The sequence below is a fragment of the Triticum urartu genome, chromosome 6, assembly GCF_003073215.2.
Source record: "Triticum urartu cultivar G1812 chromosome 6, Tu2.1, whole genome shotgun sequence".
Lineage (NCBI taxonomy): Eukaryota > Viridiplantae > Streptophyta > Magnoliopsida > Poales > Poaceae > Triticum > Triticum urartu.
In genome coordinates this window covers 168,419,749-168,437,571 of record NC_053027.1, presented here as the reverse complement: position 1 = coordinate 168,437,571, position 17,823 = coordinate 168,419,749, and the positions used below count along the sequence as shown (strand labels likewise).

The window sequence follows — 17,823 nt, the reverse complement described above, 5'->3', positions numbered from 1 at the left end:
ATCCTTGGTCAACATTTTTCAAATACATGTTCAACATTTTTCGAATGCTTGCTTAATATTTTTAAAATACTTGTTCAATATTTTTCAAAATTCTTGATTAACATTTTTCAAATACTTGTTCAACATTTTTCGAATGCTTGATCAACATTTTTCAAATACTTGTTCAACCTTTTTTCCAGTACTTTCTCAAATGTTTTTTAGAGTTTTTTTGTAATATATATATATATATTAAAGTATAAACAGAATTACAAAATAAAATAAAAAATAAACTAGAAAGCGTAAAAATAAACCAGAAAAACAAGCTTGGCCTCGCTCGCGCGTGGGCCAGCCCATCTGGGCTCCTCGAGACGCGAGGCTGCCCCTTGTGCTCTCTTAAAGCGAGAAATAGGGGTGCCCCCCCAAGCCTGTGCCCTAGGTGATCGCCCCTCCCGCCTAGGTACATAGTTGGATTTGTCGTCCACCCCAATAAACGTGAACTTAAGATCGTCAATGGGGACAAACCTCTTGCTAGTAAGGTCGGCGAACCATTTATTCCTTGCTAGATTAGAAAAAGGGCAAAACGGAAGAAACACTGACCATACCAAAACCGGCCTCAAACTTGTTGTTGCATCGCCTTGACATGCCGAAGTGCGTACGACGATAACCCATCAGATCCGTGGCACAAAAACACCATAGACCTCCTAATTTGTGCCGTGTCTGCCACGGTTACAGTACCAAGACGTCGCCTCCATGAACATGGGAAACTTTTTTTTTTTTTGCGCAAACCATGAACATGGGAAACTAACATTGAGAAAACAATTTACACTCACTTGAACGATGATACGTGGTTCCCCTACCTCCGCGGTGCCAAATAGGCCATAGGAACTGCCGGAAACACACGCGAGAAAACAGAGCTTCCTTTGGCTAGAACGCTAGGTGAAGCGCGCACACACACACACATGCCCTTTTTTAGAAACACACCTTTTTTTTTTGAGAATCAGAAACACACACACACACATACTCTTTTTTTTAGAAACACACACACACATACTCGTCCTTGTTTTTTATGCAAGCCCGTGCATATTGGGCAGCCCAATAGCTTCACTAGCTCCACCAGCCAGCCCCCAGTAGGCTACACAAACTTTGCGAGCCCACCCGCTCTAAAGCAGCCTCGCAAGCGGCCCAGACAAGCCTTGCCACCCTCGCCGTCTCCCGCGACCACGCCACCGCCGCTGCCGCGCCGTGGCACACCGGCATGGATCCCAGGCCGCCCGCATTCGACCGTCGCCGCCCCCGTTTCACACAATCGCCCGACTTACCGGCATTCCAGCTGTGAAGCAGTGACGCTGCGTCAACCCGGCGACCCCCTCGCCGAGTCGCCGTCAGCGAGGCTGTTGCGTCGATCCGCCCGCGATCCTGCGTCCGTTGAGGCGTCATGGCTCGCTTTTCCGTGGAGGTGGACGCGCTTGTCGCGCGCGCGAGGAGAAAATATCTCCGGCGGGCGGAAATATCTGGCGCCACTGCTGGCGTCGTTTTCCCATCATTTTGGGTGGCCAGTGGCCACCCCCACTCAGGCACCCGCCACGTCCGGTTGCGGCTTGTCGCTCTCCGCGGCGAGCTGTGGCCACCCGTGCCCCGTCCTCTCCTCACCTCTTCGGCCGCCCCGGATCCGCTATAAGAAATCTCACTCTCCGCACCACTGGCCAGGTGCGCACTCCCATCCCATCGCATCCGTCCCCCCCCTCTCTCCCTGTTAGCAACTCCTCCGCCCGCCTCTCGCCGGATCCGCCGTTTCTCAGGTGAGACCCCTCCCTGCCCCGGTTGATTGGGTCTGAATGAATTTGTGGGAAACGGCTCCAGTTTTTGCTGGGTTGGGATCACAACTGTTCTAAGCCAATTGTGAGTACTTTTCCGTATCGGTTCGATTGATCCATGGCGAAGAAGGAAATTGGGACCTCAGAGCAGAGTATGATGTCGTCCTGACCAAACTCCAAACGTGGAGATTAGTACTGACTGTTGTCGCAGAAACGACCCAAAGTCGACAGTAGGAACGTGTGGTTCAGATACAGCTAACCTTTTTTTTTTTTGATATAGTATCAGATACAGCACCTCCAGTAATAACGAAGTTACCTTCGATATTTTTTTCGTTAAAAATGTAAGGAGGGGCAACATTCATCTTTTCACACGAATTACGGAAACGTGTCATCAAAGTTGAATACTCCCTCCGTTCCGAATTACTTGTCGCAGGTATGGATGTATCTAGATATATTTTAATTCTAGATACATCCATTTCTGCGACGACTAATTTGGAACAGAGGGAGTAGATATTTGTCTAAAAAAGAAGTTGAACAGAGAGAGCACGACTGCAATCTTTGGCATTTTTTTTTTGCATCGAACGGCACCTCTTTGCTGAATCGGTGCAAGATACGCGGCCAGAACGGGGATACGCCCCGATACGCCAGGGATACGCGTATCCTCTGATGTATCCTTTTTTTTAGACAATGCTTGTTTTCTTAATTAAAAAAGGAAATAAATAGTAATGGGCTGTTACCACTTGATCCAAAGCCCATCAGCGGGCTGCCTTATATCAACGTCTGATCGCGAAAACAAACCCTCACTTACATCGTCTCATAAAAACCCTCACTTACAACTCTCGCCGATCTCTCCGCGCCGCCGGCAGCGACGCAGCGTCTCGCCGTAAGTCTCCCTGTCTCCGTCCATCTCCATTTCGCAGGCAAGTCTCAATCTTGCGTCTCGTCCATCTTCTGCTGGACTGCTACTATATCTGATCAACTGCCCGTCGCCGTCTGCTGGATTAACTTTTTTGATCGATTCCCCGGTGGTCACTAGTATTAATTTAGTTCATAATATCTACTAATCTGCCGCAACATATTGCCTGCCTGCATCTACTAATCTGTAGCTTGTACAGGAAATGGCCGCGCTGCAACCGTCGTTCTCGTCACTAATGTCTATGAACAATAGCTGCAACACCATGAAGTTCCCCAAGACTGCACTTTTGCCTGGTTTCGGTGGCATTTCGCGTCCTCAAGATGTGCAGGACAGGAGTGCTAGCCTCACCTGTTCAAGGCCTAAGGCAGTTTCAGTGACTGACCAGTCAGTAGCAGAGCCAGCAAAACCCAGGCAAACCAAACACACAGTTGATCCTGCTGCTCCAGAATTTCTGCCGCTCCCGGCATTTGAAGATTGCTTCCCACGGAGCACCAAAGAATGCAGGCATGCTTCCTGCTTTTGCTTCGCCTAGCAACTGTACTGGGAGTGTGCCAATATTGTTGTGTTCTAATGTATCAGTTTTATCTTATATTTGCCATGGTTATGCTCTGCAGTGAAGTCGTTCATGAGGAAACAGGCCATGCCCTGAAGGTTCCATTTCGGAGAGTCCATTTGACCGGAGATAGCGGGCATTTCGACACATATGACACCAGTGGCCCACAAAACATAAGCCCAAGGCTTGGTAACTCACTAGCCTTATCTCTTTTGCCATATTCTCTGTTCTGAACTATGTAGACTGTTTGTACTAATAAGCCATAACATCTAGATCAGCTGTTCAGTATGAAATTAGACGGCGTGTTTGTATTATCGCTCTCATGCAACCACGTACTCCCTCCGTTCCAAATCACTCGTCGCAGAAATGGATGTATCTAGAACTAAAATACATCTAGATACATCCATACCTGCGACAAGTAATTTGGAACGGAGGGAGTATTTGTTTTGGTGCCTTGAATTGCTCTGATGTTTCCCTTGTTGTGTGTTAATAAGTTCATCTTATAGTCAAATAATGGACAGTTTCATTGTTTCAACAGTCGGATGGTATTGATCAGATGCCTGGTTTTGGACTTGGAAAATAGTTGAAAAGGCAAAGTAGACGTATTAGTTTTTATGATCATATACCGGATATCTCTACAGATATTCTTCTAATGTTTTCTTAGTTGTAGTATTTCAAACTGTTTCATTCTTAAGTTTACCCTAGTAAGCACATTGGTTGTGCTTTGCGGAGAGATTACCCTTGCTCCTTCAGGAAAAAGTAGTTTCCTCCTGTATATTCTCAGTTAAAGTGTTGTAGAAGAAAACTGATGAAGTATCCAGGGAAATGTATTAGGTCCCTCGGAAAGTTAGATAGCATAAAAATAGCAATATAATTATTTTATCCATTCAATTGAATAGATATAGTTTTTCTGTGTCAAGCTTTTTGAATAAGTTTTAAACTCTTGAATAGATTGTGTCAAGTTTAAAATTCAAGACATTTAAGTTTGTTTGTAATAAGCATGCGTTGAACTTTTACAGGACTTCCAAAGATAAGAAAGGAATGGATTGACAGGAGGGAGAAGTTGGGTAGTCCTCGATACACCCAAATGTACTATGCTAAGCAGGGAGTCATAACAGAGGAGATGTTGTACTGCGCCAAACGTGAGAACCTTGCTCCTGAATTTGTCCGGTCAGAAGTCGCCCGTGGGCGAGCCATTATCCCTTCCAACAAGAGGCACCTGGAATTGGAACCCATGATTGTTGGAAGAAACTTCCTTGTAAAGGTGAATGCAAACATTGGGAACTCAGCTGTTGTGAGCTCCATTGAGGAGGAAGTCCACAAGCTCCAGTGGGCCACAATGTGGGGAGCAGATACTGTCATGGACCTTTCAACAGGGCGCCATATCCATGAGACCCGGGAATGGATTATTCGTAACTCCTCCGTTCCTATTGGAACTGTTCCGATTTACCAAGCACTTGAGAAAGTTAATGGTATTGCTGAAGATCTGAGCTGGGAAGTCTTCAGGGACACTTTAATTGAACAAGCCGAGCAGGGTGTTGACTATTTCACCATCCACGCTGGTGTGCTGCTTCGTTATATTCCTCTCACAGCAAAGAGGATGACCGGCATAGTTTCACGTGGCGGATCAATCCATGCAAAATGGTGCTTGACGTATCACAAGGAGAACTTTGCTTATGAGCACTGGGATGACATTCTTGACATTTGTAACCAGTATGATGTGGCATTATCTATTGGTGATGGCCTGAGGCCGGGTTCCATTTATGATGCTAATGATAGCGCTCAGTTTGCAGAGCTGCTGACTCAAGGGGAACTAACTCGCCGAGCATGGGAGAAGGATGTGCAGGTCAGAATAATAAGTAGGAGTGAAGTTGAACTTACAGAGTTGTTTCCTTTACAATATCAATATTCTAATATGTATAGTCATGGTTTATGTTTGTTTTTCATTGCAATAATCAATAACAGGACGTTCTAAATAGGCTTTGAGTAATCAACCTTCGATATAAATTCTGCTCACAGGATTGCTAACTATGTTATCCATTCAAAACTGTAGCTTGGTTTGTGCATAAGATTGAAGTAGATATTTCGAGTAACAGGTAAATAGTATAAACAAGATATTTTTTCCAGTACAGTTGAATATGATTGCCAGATCGACAGATTATATATTAAATGTAAAAGAGCACTTCTATTAGGATATATGTTTGCTGTTTATCATCCAACATTTCTGCATTTTCAGTTAAAACAGGATTTCTGCACCGGTACCTAATGGGTCAACTATTTTTGAAACATTGTATATACAACCATATTCATTTATAGTGCGGCGTAGCTTACTTTAATGAATAGGCTAAGCTTGTATAGAGATTAGTCGTCAGAAACCAACTCGTGAGAAAATATTGAAGACATAATATTCGAATTCTTGATTGTAAAGTGCTTTAAGTGATGAATCATTTTTTTATGCTCTAGTGACTGACAGTTGAACTTAGAACTGTACTATGCTCTGCATGATGAATTGTTTCTACCTGCTATGTCATTCAATAGTAAAACTTGGGAGCTGTCTTTCTGATATTTACACTTCTTAACTTCTAGGTGATGAATGAAGGTCCTGGGCATATTCCGATGCATAAAATTCCTGAAAATATGGAGAAACAGCTCGAGTGGTGCAACGAAGCACCTTTCTATACGCTGGGTCCATTGACAACTGATATTGCACCTGGTTATGATCACATCACCTCAGCCATTGGTGCTGCCAACATTGGGGCTCTTGGCACCGCACTTCTTTGTTATGTAACACCAAAGGAGCACCTTGGGTTGCCTAACAGGGATGATGTTAAGACAGGTGTGATATCCTACAAAATCGCTGCTCATGCTGCTGATTTGGCAAAGCGTCACCCCTATGCACAAGCATGGGATGATGCACTAAGCAAGGCAAGGTTTGAGTTTAGATGGTTGGACCAATTTGCTTTATCCCTGGATCCAGTTACTGCAATGTCTTTCCATGATGAAACATTACCATCTGATGGTGCTAAAGTAGCACATTTCTGCTCTATGTGTGGTCCCAAGTTTTGTTCGATGAAAATCACGGAGGATATTAGGAAATATGCCGATGAACATGGTTACGGGACAGTAGAGGAAGCTGTGAGGCAAGGAATGAGTGAGATGAGTGCTGAATTTTTGGCAGCAAGAAAAACAATTAGTGGCGAACAACATGGTGAAGCTGGAGGGGAAATCTATGTGCCAGAAAGCTACGTAGTTCAGAAATAAGGTCAGTTTGTTGTGTATTTTTTAACGACTGTCTTGCAAGTAGGGAGAGGACGCTCATAAAAATTTTCCCCTTTGGGGAGACTATACATGATAATAATACTGTTATTCCCCCTACATCTGAAATATTTCAGAAAATAAAGCACAATTTAAATTTGGAGCCACATATGTTTTTTATCCTCTAGGTAATAATTCTAACCAACGATGATCCCATCAGTTAGAACATATCGTAATTGCATTGCATGATCTGCTTGATCATAGTTCTACATTGTGATGTCATGCAATGGATTAGTTCCATTTGCATAGAGAGTGTGAAACTTTTCCAGCACTGAGCAAACTTTATCTTCTTTTAAAAAGTCAGTGTCGAATTAAACAAACTGTGTTTTAGAATGGTCGAATTAAGCAAACATTTAGTAGCACGATAATGTGGTTGAATGATCCATTCATTAAATTCGAACCAATTACATTGACATCATAATGAACTTTTATTGAAGTGACCTTTTCCAATTATAAGTTTAAGGCAGTTAACAAACCATGATTATCGTTGACTTGTATAATGTACCAGTGTGAAATAGACAATGTTTTGTATCTCTCTAATGTAATCTCTGAATTCAGAAATACAAACTTTGTGCAGATGTCCTTGGCAGCCGTCTGATCCAAGTGATGCAGATTTGGTGGCTAGGTCGTTTGTCAGCAGCACTTCTACCATCTTCTGTTAGGAGGTGGTAAGCAGGATATATGCCTCAATAAAGCTACTGCTGCTTAGCGTCAGTTCTTAATGTCATTATGGATTATGGGTTGTAATAAAAGTGAACTCTATGTTGTGTTACTTATGTTATAATTGTCTTTGCATATCATTATGGGATTGCTAGTGATGAAAGTTGCACCAGGGGTGCTTGTATTCCCAACGATCTTAAGGCCCCTTGGCCTGGATTGTTGCGATATGGGCTGAGAAAGTCCCTTTGAACCTGAACAGGATAATGCCTGCGAAGGGAGTGTGCATTTCTATTTTCATGTTTCCCAGGATACACTCAACCCTCGACATTCTGGAAATCGAGGGACCAAGTTTTCCTGAATGTGTGGAGCGCACCCGCTGGATATGCATGTTTCCTACTCTGACGCAACATGGTAATGTACACGATTTCTTTAACCAGCATACTTATTGGCATTTCTCCAAGAGGAGAGGATATTTACAGGCATAGTGTTATCATGGAACACATCAAATTTAGTCATCATGGAACACATAAAATTTACCCATCACAACTTTTTTTTTGAGGAATCCCATTACATCTTGGAAAGCATTGACAATGTCCTGTGTAATTTACTTTTTACACCTATTCATGTACATATTTCTATAGTAGAAGTATAAAAGATGCAACTAGACTGACAGATTGGAATGGTTATGTACATGCCACTTGTCAGTTGAGAACAAAATCAACGGCAGAACTCTTTCCGACTTGATTATGTGAAATGTGTCTACTAAGAATTATTTTGTAGAGTGACTGAGATACTGCTTATCGTGAACTATTCCTTTGGTTGTTCCCATTGTGATTGTCAAACATTTTCAAATACATCATAAACTTTAAACATTCATGCATACATAACTGTGTATCTACATTGTAAAACTTGGCAGCACTTTAGTGCTGGACTGCTGGGCCTGCATAGTTTATGACAACAAGTCTCCTCCCAAAAGTTAAGGCATTTCATACTTGTTTGATCTGCTGCTTAGTTCACGACCGCAGTTAGGCATACTGGAGAAATATGCCAAATCGGCGCACACCTGTCAGCTGTGCAAGCATGGTGAATAGCACGCATAAGTTTGTGATGTATCTATTATCAACCATAAAGGCCCATATATTTATCCTTGGATGCCATTGTATTGGCTAAGAACATGATTTTAGTTTTACCTTCTGATGTGTGAGACACATATTTCTTAGTCGATTTATTGCTTGCCACTCCACTTCTTGGCTGTGAATTACATGACCCAACCAAAATACCATGACTGACGCCAATTGTTGAGAGAATTGTGGGTAAAACACGTCACAAAGGTGGTGCTGGTGGCTGGGGTCTTTCTGAGTTGATAGTGGATTTCGGGTCTGCCCTCCGATGTGATTGTGCTGGTAGGGTGTAGGTCTTGAATTCTACAGGGCTGCGCTATGCACATTTTTTTTCTGATACGCAGCTCTAGTTTTCACTGTTGTTTTTCACCTTTGAAGTTCCATACAAAGGGATTCTTCACAAGTTCAGGTGTTAACTTGTACTTGTTTAATCTATATTGATATGTGCCCTTCCTATTTATTTTGGATGCATGGAACAATGCAATGTTGCTTCACCAAATTATCTACCTTGTGTTGCTTTGTATATTAATGTTTTCCCCTTGACAAACTTCAAATGTGAATTCAGGAACATATTTTAGAACTTCATGCTTGGCCCAAAATATTTTATAGCTGCATAACTCCAAAGTATTTTTGTTTTGTAAGAGGAAGATGTGTATTTTACTTATGGGCCATGGGGCTAATAGAAGTATGGCGCAACTCGTGTCAAACCACACAAACCAAACATGCCTGAACAAAGACTGGTGATACCTTTCCTTTTTCGCATAATTTGGCTAGCTTGCCGCAGTGTGACAAGCCTAACTAAACACAGAGCCATAAGTGTTATTACAAGCTTAGTGAAAAGACCGAGGGTACTTGAAGCACAATTTTCTAATGTCTTGGAACACACTGTTCGCATGATAATAAACATTTTTTTTCTGAAACAAAATGTTCGCATAATAGTAACAACTGTAAGTCCATTAGAAGCATCAATTTCTGGTGTGATTGAACATATTACTTGTGAAAAAACAGGCGTGGGAGCGCAACAATCACCACGAAGAATTGGAACAAATCCACTTGGTATGCATCACAAAAAAAAAGAAACACTTGCTATGAACAACAATTCTCAGCTCTTTTATTTAAGGAAATATATATCTACAACGAGGCAACTTTCTCTTCCGCCCAATGATACCAAATGGGGTGATTATGGCTAAAGTCGGGTGCAGAAAAATGCCTATAAACAAAACAAATGGAAACAGAGAAGCACACACTTGCAATGGAAATGTATTGGCAAAATGTTAGTAAAATAAAAGTTCATTAGAAGAAATTATGCTCACGGTGGTTGAGGCATGTGTGGTTTAGGGAAATATGTATACAATAAGAATCACACATCGGTAGTGCTTGCTGCAAAATTCCACCACCATTGGCACACATGTAAATAAACAGTGAAGCATAATTGCATATAATGAATACGTGGACAATATCCACCATATTATTGTCAGTACATTGGATACATGATAAATGGAGGAAGCTCGTACTCAAGAACGGAGGCAGAATACAACTGGAAAACCATGGAAACATGTGAGAAATGATGACATTATGTGGAAAATATTGAAATAATGACAACGCAAGACTATGTGCAACACATAACAACAACAACAACAACAACAACACCAAAGCCTTTAGTCCCAAACAAGTTGGGGTAGGCTAGAGGTGAAACCCATAAGATCTCGCAACCAACTCATGGCTTTGGCACATGGATAGCAAGCTTCCACGCACCCCTCTCCATAGCTAGCTCTTTGGTGATACTCCAATCCTTCAGGTCTCTCTTAACGGACTCCTCCCATGTCAAATTCGGTCTACCCCGCCCTCTCTTGACATTCTCCACACGCTTTAGCCGTCCACTATGCACCGGAGCTTCTGGAGGCCTGCGCTGAATATGCCCAAACCATCTCAGACGATGTTGGACAAGCTTCTCTTCAATTGGTGCTACCCCAACTCTATCTTGTATATCATCATTCCGAACTCGATCCTTCCTCGTGTGGCCACACATCCATCTCAACATACGCATCTCCGCCACACCTAACTGTTGAACATGTCGCCTTTTAGTCGGCCAACACTCAGCGCCATACAACATTGCGGGTCGAACCGCCGTCCTGTAGAATTTGCCTTTTAGCTTTTGTGGCACTCTCTTGTCACAGAGACTATGTGCAACACATAAGAAAAATAAAAGAAGCGCAGATAGCACATGGAGTATATATATCAATATAAACAACGAGGACTATAGAAATATGGCGGGTAAAGGAAGCATGTATATTGTTGTGTGCAATAAACCATTTATACGAAAGAATCATGTGTATGAAGCAAAGGAAGAATGACCATTAGAAATAAAAATGCAAGAAATAATGAAGCATGTTTGGCCATGCTGCAGTCTTAGGGCATACTAGAATAAACGGAAGCACTCCGCAATCAAAATTTGCTTCTACTGAAAATGAATTTTACTTCTAAAGAAATACCAGCTTGCATGTTTGATAGACATACATATTAACACAATTGAGATATGAAAAAAAATATAACGAAGCAAAGTGAGTGAAAAGAAACATGCCCTCGCGTCGTCCTCCGAGGGCGACTAGGGTTCCTGGCGTCGCCGCCACGACATTGCCTCGGCGACGTTCCGGCACCACCGGGAGAGAGGGGAAGAGAGCCCCCCTCCTCCTTATTCTTCTCCAGTCTCCCTCCTAGATGGGAGGAGAGTTTCCCCTCCGGTCCATGGCCTCCATGGCTCCCGGAGGGCAGGAGCCCTCCGAGATTGGATCTCTCTCTGTTTCGCGTTCTCGTTTTCTGACGCTTCACCGTTTCTTAAATTCCTGGAGATCTGTAACTCCGATGGGGCTGGAATTTTAACATGGTTTTTTCCTGATATTATCTTTCTTGCGGCAAAAGAAGGAGGTCAACCGACTTACGAGGTGCTCACAAGCCACCACAGCGTGCCCATACCCCCTGGCCGCATCCTTTTGGCTTTTGGCCACCTTGGGCATCGTCTTGCGTTGATTCTACTTCCCCCAAATCACATATATTCCAAAATAAATATCCATAAATTTTTATCGTGCTTGGACTTCGCTTAATATGGATATTCTGCGAAACAAAAAAAATGCAACACTCAGGAACTAACACGGGGCGCTAGATCAATATGTTAGTCTCAAAAATAATATAAAATGTTTTCAAACTTATATAAAGATGTAAAATATTGGCATAAAGATGTAAAATGTCTTCCTTTCGTGTGGGTACGCAACATGGTATCCCTGTCTGTTCTCGCCACCTCTGCTCGAGGACCCCCTCTCCCGATAGCTCCTCTCCTCATATTGCTTGCGCTCATACTCCCTTTGCCATTGTTGTGCCTTGAGTTGTTCCCTGAGGTCCCTTTCCTTCTTTCTCTCGATCTCATGTCTCAGATCCCTCTCTTCTGGCCAGCCGCCCCTAAACTTCTCCTTATTTGGGGAGATAACTTCCCCCTTCTCTCGCCGGTTCTGCCCACCAGTGCGGGCATCCCCGGGATGATCAAATTGCGCATTCAGACTGCGCTTCACTGGAACATTACGAGCGCGAGCATGGCTGTCCTGCTCCCTATTGTTGCCATCAGATTGTGAACTCATAAAATTGCTAGTACTGGCATTATTGTTTTTTCCTCCTTTAGCCTCCACCTTGGAGCCAGTGCTCCTCCCCGGTGATGCTCTTAACCAGCCCCCCCATTGCGCTGCTTTGTCAACCAGAGGCACACAACACCCGTTTTCATGCGCCCGCACTCAAAGCAGAAGTGGGGGATTTTTTCATAGTGAAAATCGTACCAAGTACCCACTTTGTCCTCTTGAGACTTTTTGAGGAGGAAGCCACGCACGAGAGGCTCCAGAAGCATGATCCGTGCTCTGACACGCAGCTGGTTTCCTCGAGCCATGCCGTCCTTGTCAACATCCACCTTCACGACTTCCCCTAGCCAATTGCCCAAAGCCTTGCCGAACGCCTCTGTCCTCTTGCCCGGTGGTAGATCAACAACTTTTACCCACACATCTATCCGATCAAAGACCATCTCCGATGGCCTGACATTGCTCTCATACTCCTTCAAGGCCAGGACATTGAAATCATATTGCCAAGGGCCATTATTCATTGCATGCCTCCAATCCCCTTCACTACCAAAGTGCACGACGAAGACGTTGTCGCCCATGTCCCAGAACCGAGCCTCGTGGTGAAGACCCCAAGCCCTCTGCATCGTTTTCTCTAGCACAGTCCTGTTAAGCGGTCGCGGAGAGAACGCCTTCCCCCCCGCAGACCACTTCATGTTCTTGGGCAAGATCTGATCTGGTTCCTCAAAGACGAAACCCTCCGCCTCCTTGTCCAACAACACCATCCCTCCCATCCTAGCTGAGAGGCTCGCGGTCGGATCCGGCGTTTTACATGTGATCGGGGAGTTAGAAGAGCCCCCGCTCGTAGCTTTGCCCGGGGTCGCTGTCGCCGCCGGGTTTGCCTTTGTCGTCGGGCTCGCCGCAAGGCGCCCCTTCGCCTTCTCCGCCATGGCTCGCACCTTGAAGGAGGAAGGCTACACCAGTCCGCGCCGAGGGAGACGCAGTCGCCGCCCCAGGCACCACCGTAAACTCACCACCCCCGTTACCAAAACCCTAACCCTAGCGCCGTCTGGGAGATCGCCTCGCGATCGCCCTTCAGTCGCCGCTTAACGTTTCGTACGTGGTGGACCCAAATGCGCGTTGATGTTGACTTAACGTACAGTGATGGCACGCTTGGTGGTCCGTATCATCACCTTTCCTATGGATGGAGAAAGGTCGGCCGCAGTCAACGGCGCGCACGACCCCCTCATTCCGCACGGCCAAACGTGCCGCACCCCGTCCCATCACATCCCCACCGTCCGTGGAGACACGCGTCGACCGATCCACCGCGTCGCGGGCTTCTCTCTCCCATTTCCCTCGCCCTTCTTCCGCTCCTTCCCACCGAAGCCACCACCGCCCACCCCTAAACCCGACCCTCCGCCCGCTTCCAGACCCTTCTCGAGCTCGCTCCCGCCTCTCGCCATGGGGAAGAGCCGCCGCGGCGCAGGGGGAGGGGCGAGGGGGCCCGCGCCGGCGGCGAGCGCGAGCGACGTCCAGCGAGCCGCGGCGGCGCTCGCCCTCGCCGAAGCCGCCGCCCTCCACGGGTTCGAGGTCACCGACGTCGGTACGTGCCGCGCGCCGCGACCGACCCCCCTCTCTCTGTCCCGTTTCGCGCCGCCATTTCGGGCGACATCCGCTCCGCGATCCTCCATCTCCCTGACGGCGGCGTGCGTTCCTGGTTTAATTTCCTGCTCGTCGCGCGCCCAGGTACCGGCGGCTGGTCGCCGCAGATGCAGTTCCTCCTCGCGTGCTCGCAAGGCGACCTGCGCCGGGCCAAGGGTACGATCCTCCTCCGTGATGGCGTTGTTCTGGATAGGGTTTTAGCCGTGGTTGGTTGCTACTTACAGTTGCAGTATATGATATGTAAGTTGAATAGTTGATGGTGCTGCTATGTGCTATGTGATGGTCTGCTCGCTTTAGTTGATTGATTTTCCTCTTGTGGGGGTTGTTTTCTGTACATTTCACCATCCGTTTACTGAGCGTCTTGATCTTGTTTCATGCAACATTCTTGTCGGAAATTGGATCATGTATGAGGATGTGCCTTAGTTAACGTGGTTCTGTTGAAATCTGGGTCGCCCTGAAGCCTTGGTAAATGGCATGGACAAGGATGACAGGGAGTCGCTTGCCTCTGTGAGGGTCGAGGGCTGTGGGGCGTTGCATTCCGCAGCAGGCGCGGGTGATATGGCCATCTGCAGGTACCTGGTGGAGCAGCTTGGATTTGATGTCGACTCGGATGCTAGCTCTGGTACGTACGCACGCCTCTCTGAAATACTAAATCAAATGCTCCAATGTTTCTTTCCAGTTCTTGTTTCTGGGAACCAAGCTACTGCTACTTAATACCATACGATGCAATTCGTAGATGGAATGTGAATTATTGGCATTAGGAATTTCCTTATTTGTTCATCTCTCATGCTCCGTCCATCTGCTCGTGCTAGGGCCAGTTAATTAAATTCTTACTGTTCAAAATTCAGAAGAAAAAAAAATCTTACTGTTCAGTTTATTACTTCGCTTCATATATTTTTGTTGCATAATATTAGATTATGATAGCGAGACCTGATGACTATAAGATTTCCTTCTAAACATGCTTGTGAATGCAGTATTAATTATACCATTTTGTTTATATGCACCTGCAAATGTGTGTGTCTGTGAGATTTCAGTCTTCAGTATTGCTTGTGATATGATGCTGAGGAAGTGCAGACAATGGCAGTAGATTTCTTAGGCCCAACCAGTTGCTATTTGACTAAAATTGCTTGATTGTAATTCTCTTGGCAGGTTCGACACCCTTGTCTTTCGCGGTGGCGCATGGGGAAATGACTGCTGCAAGGTATTTTCTTGAAAAAGGTGCTAATCCCAACACAAAAAGTTCCTCCACCGGCACGACTCCTCTGCATGAAGCAGTAGCAACAGGTGTCTATTTCTTCACATTCTGCTCTGTAAAAGTTTGTTGCATATATATGATGTCATATTTCTCTGTTGAGTTGCTGTCCGATTGTGTTATGAGGTTGACCGTCCCAACTTTGTGTTTATGATTGGGATGCAGCCCGGGAGTGATAATACGGAAGTGATGGTTCCACTACATGACTTCTTTAGAAAAAAAGTCCCAAAATGAATTTGTCCAGCAATTGAAAACCTTCTTGTCAACATGTTGTGAATACTGATAGGATATAACTATTTAAACGGTGTGGACGCCTCCTTTCTTGCTAGGCTGTGATGAAATTACACGACTGCTGCTATCGAAAGGAGCTAATGTTGAGGCACCTTCTCCTCATGGGACACCTCTAGTTGCCGCTGCAGCCCATGGGAAGTTCAATGCTATGAAGATTTTGCTGGAGCACCATGCAGATGTAATTAGTAAATTGATGTTCTTCCACTTGAGCTTACTTCTTTTTCTGCATAGCTCAAGTTTTGATGCGTATACAATCCCTAGAATCCTATTTGTTCAACATATATGGGACCTGGGAAGTGACTTGTATTTTTTCAAAATAAAATTGCAGCCGAACAAAGTCTCATGGGACTTTGGTACACCCCTGACCACAGCACTCTATGCTACTCCTGACAGAATGAATGAGTCCACTTGCTTAGCGTGCGTGAAACTTCTTGTCAAGGTGTGTGTGTGCAATTCACATTCTGCACATTTTGGTTGCTTGATGGAATCTCATGTCGGAAGATACTTTTTCATATCTCCACGTGTTTTATGTTATATCTGTTCACCCACAGGCTGGCGCGGATGTCAATTGTACAATTCCTGAAACTCCATTGGCAATAGCAACTAACAATGGTTTAACCACATGCTTTAAATACTTGTTGGAGGTTGGCGCCAATATCAATGTTCCAGCTAACCAGGTGAATTATTTTTCTAATGTATGTTTGTTCTTAAACCTTGATACTTGATGCTCTAACACCATTGTTGTTATCTCTGGCACTTGTTGCATAAACTTGTCCTGGTGATGAATATTATGTGATGTCTCATGGAAATCTTGGAGTGCACTCAAATCATATTTCTTGTTTACTGCTCCTTCAGTGCATATCGTAGTATTCAATATGTGAGGTTCAGTGACGTTGAGACAAAATCATGGAGAGAAAATCAGTTTAGAAGCCCCAGTAGTCCTATCCAAAAAGTAGGTGCTCACGATTTCCAGCACGGAGGTCATCTGGACGTAATGATCCTATTGCTTAGATCTGTTGCTGTTCCATTGTATCATTCATGACTTCACTTTTTAATATTTGCAATTTCATGTTTAGCTTAGTGTTAGAATTGTAGGCGCCCAATGATGTTACGTTTTTACTAGTTCCATGCGAAATTTTGGATCCAGACATATCACAAGCCCAAGAACTGTTTGCTTTTGCTCACACTAGTTGTCTGTCATGACATTATGTTATAGAGGAGATTGCATAAATTATATATCTTTGATTTTTGCAAAAATCTTCTCGTGTCATTTTTTTGCACTCACAGCCCCTGTATTTTCCTTTTTTGTATCCTCCATACACTGACCTGCTTGGGAAACCCCTCTCACACACACATATGGACATTGAAGTGATGGAAAACAATAGTGAAGGGTTATTGCAAACAAGAAACTGTCAGCTGGGAGTTTCCGATGTAGGAGTGACAAATGGGGACATTAATTTATGTGTTCGTTTTTCTTTTGGTATAAAGTATAAACTGGTATCAGCCTATCAGGTGTCTCTGGTTGCCAGAATTTGGATGGTTGGGACAAGTCTATACAAGAAGACGCAATAATCAAACTCTACTCATCTCTTTGATGAATAGATAGAGCACTTTGATCCGCTTTCAAAAATAATAGTCAGAAAGCTAGATAGATAGTTTCCTAGATCCTTCCATTTTTGGGACATAACTATAGGATGGAAAGCTAGATATGAGATTTGATCCATCCATCAGAGTAGCCACACCTTTCTGATAAATGGGGGACATTTGGAATCATTTCATCGAGAACTGGGAAATTTACTCTGCATATTAAGAGTGGGTAATGTACAGAAGTAATTCGTATCCTTGTGTTAGAATGTCATCTTAGTTCTGTACAGTTAATATGTCATCAGCTGTTTCTATTAATAGGAGAAATAAGACAGGTTATTCTGCCTTGGTACAGTTTTGCAGCATCTTAATATAAGTTTTGTTTAATGATTTAGGTTAAGAAAAGTGACAGTGATAGCAAAGCTCCACTGAAATCAAGCGGTGCAAAAGCTGTTAGGGGGAAGAACTATGTTGCTGCATCAAGATTGTGTTCTGAGGTATATTGTTGTGCAATCATTTTCAATGGCCCTCTTACTGAACAAGCTGTTGGGAGAGAACTGTTATTTTATATTGCTAATACATCACAGTCATGGACATTAGATGAGAATATAGCACTTGGCATCCTATGAATGTACATGTTCCCACTACTGGTTACTGATTCCCACATCTAAGAACGCCTTGTTGTGCTTCTAAATAATTGACCTGTATAGCTGCATAGGGTCGGGAGTTAATATACCAGCAAATCCAAGTTACTGTTGATTTGTGTCTTGTGTTTTGACTAATTTTTATAACCACTTTTTAAGTGTATATCATTAATTTTTAACAATATTTCATTACTAATAAAGGAATGTATTTATTTTAACTGGTTCACTTGACTACTTCTATCCTATTTTCGGCCGGGTTTCAGCTATTAACTTTGATCATTCTGAAGTTATAAAATTGAGCTGGGTTGGCTCGCTAGCTCACATGCACCCAGGTGAAAGTAAATTGAAAAAAATAGAAAAAAAACGAGGAGATCTAAATTTTTGTGTGAAGAACATGTTATAGCTGTGTACCTTTTTTGTGATAAAAAAATGACATTCG

The 17,823-nt window shown here is 44.0% G+C and overlaps 2 protein-coding genes across 3 annotated transcripts; both read left to right on the top strand.

Annotated features, from left to right (window-relative positions):
• The first annotated feature begins 1,533 nt into the window (after window positions 1-1,533).
• On the top strand, window positions 1,534-7,377 carry LOC125517650 (phosphomethylpyrimidine synthase, chloroplastic-like). 2 transcript variants are annotated; one of them, XM_048682856.1, is made up of 6 exons: window positions 1,534-1,778; window positions 2,909-3,213; window positions 3,324-3,451; window positions 4,282-5,108; window positions 5,849-6,524; window positions 7,155-7,377. In XM_048682856.1, exons 2-5 carry the CDS (start codon window positions 2,912-2,914, stop codon window positions 6,521-6,523), a joined length of 1,932 nt encoding a protein of 643 aa, XP_048538813.1. In that variant the 5' UTR covers window positions 1,534-1,778; window positions 2,909-2,911; the 3' UTR covers window position 6,524; window positions 7,155-7,377. The 2 variants fall into 2 exon arrangements, with proteins under 2 accessions (XP_048538813.1, XP_048538814.1); XM_048682857.1 differs by having other exon boundaries at window positions 7,136-7,377.
• A 5,352-nt stretch (window positions 7,378-12,729) lies between these two features.
• Window positions 12,730-17,766, top strand: LOC125515702 (poly [ADP-ribose] polymerase tankyrase-1-like). Its single transcript, XM_048681215.1, has 8 exons — window positions 12,730-13,554; window positions 13,698-13,769; window positions 14,074-14,235; window positions 14,763-14,897; window positions 15,195-15,334; window positions 15,485-15,595; window positions 15,708-15,833; window positions 17,136-17,766. The coding sequence occupies exons 1-8, from the start codon at window positions 13,116-13,118 to the stop codon at window positions 17,367-17,369; spliced, it is 1,419 nt and encodes a 472-aa protein (XP_048537172.1). The 5' UTR covers window positions 12,730-13,115; the 3' UTR covers window positions 17,370-17,766.
• The last annotated feature ends 57 nt before the right edge of the window (window positions 17,767-17,823 follow it).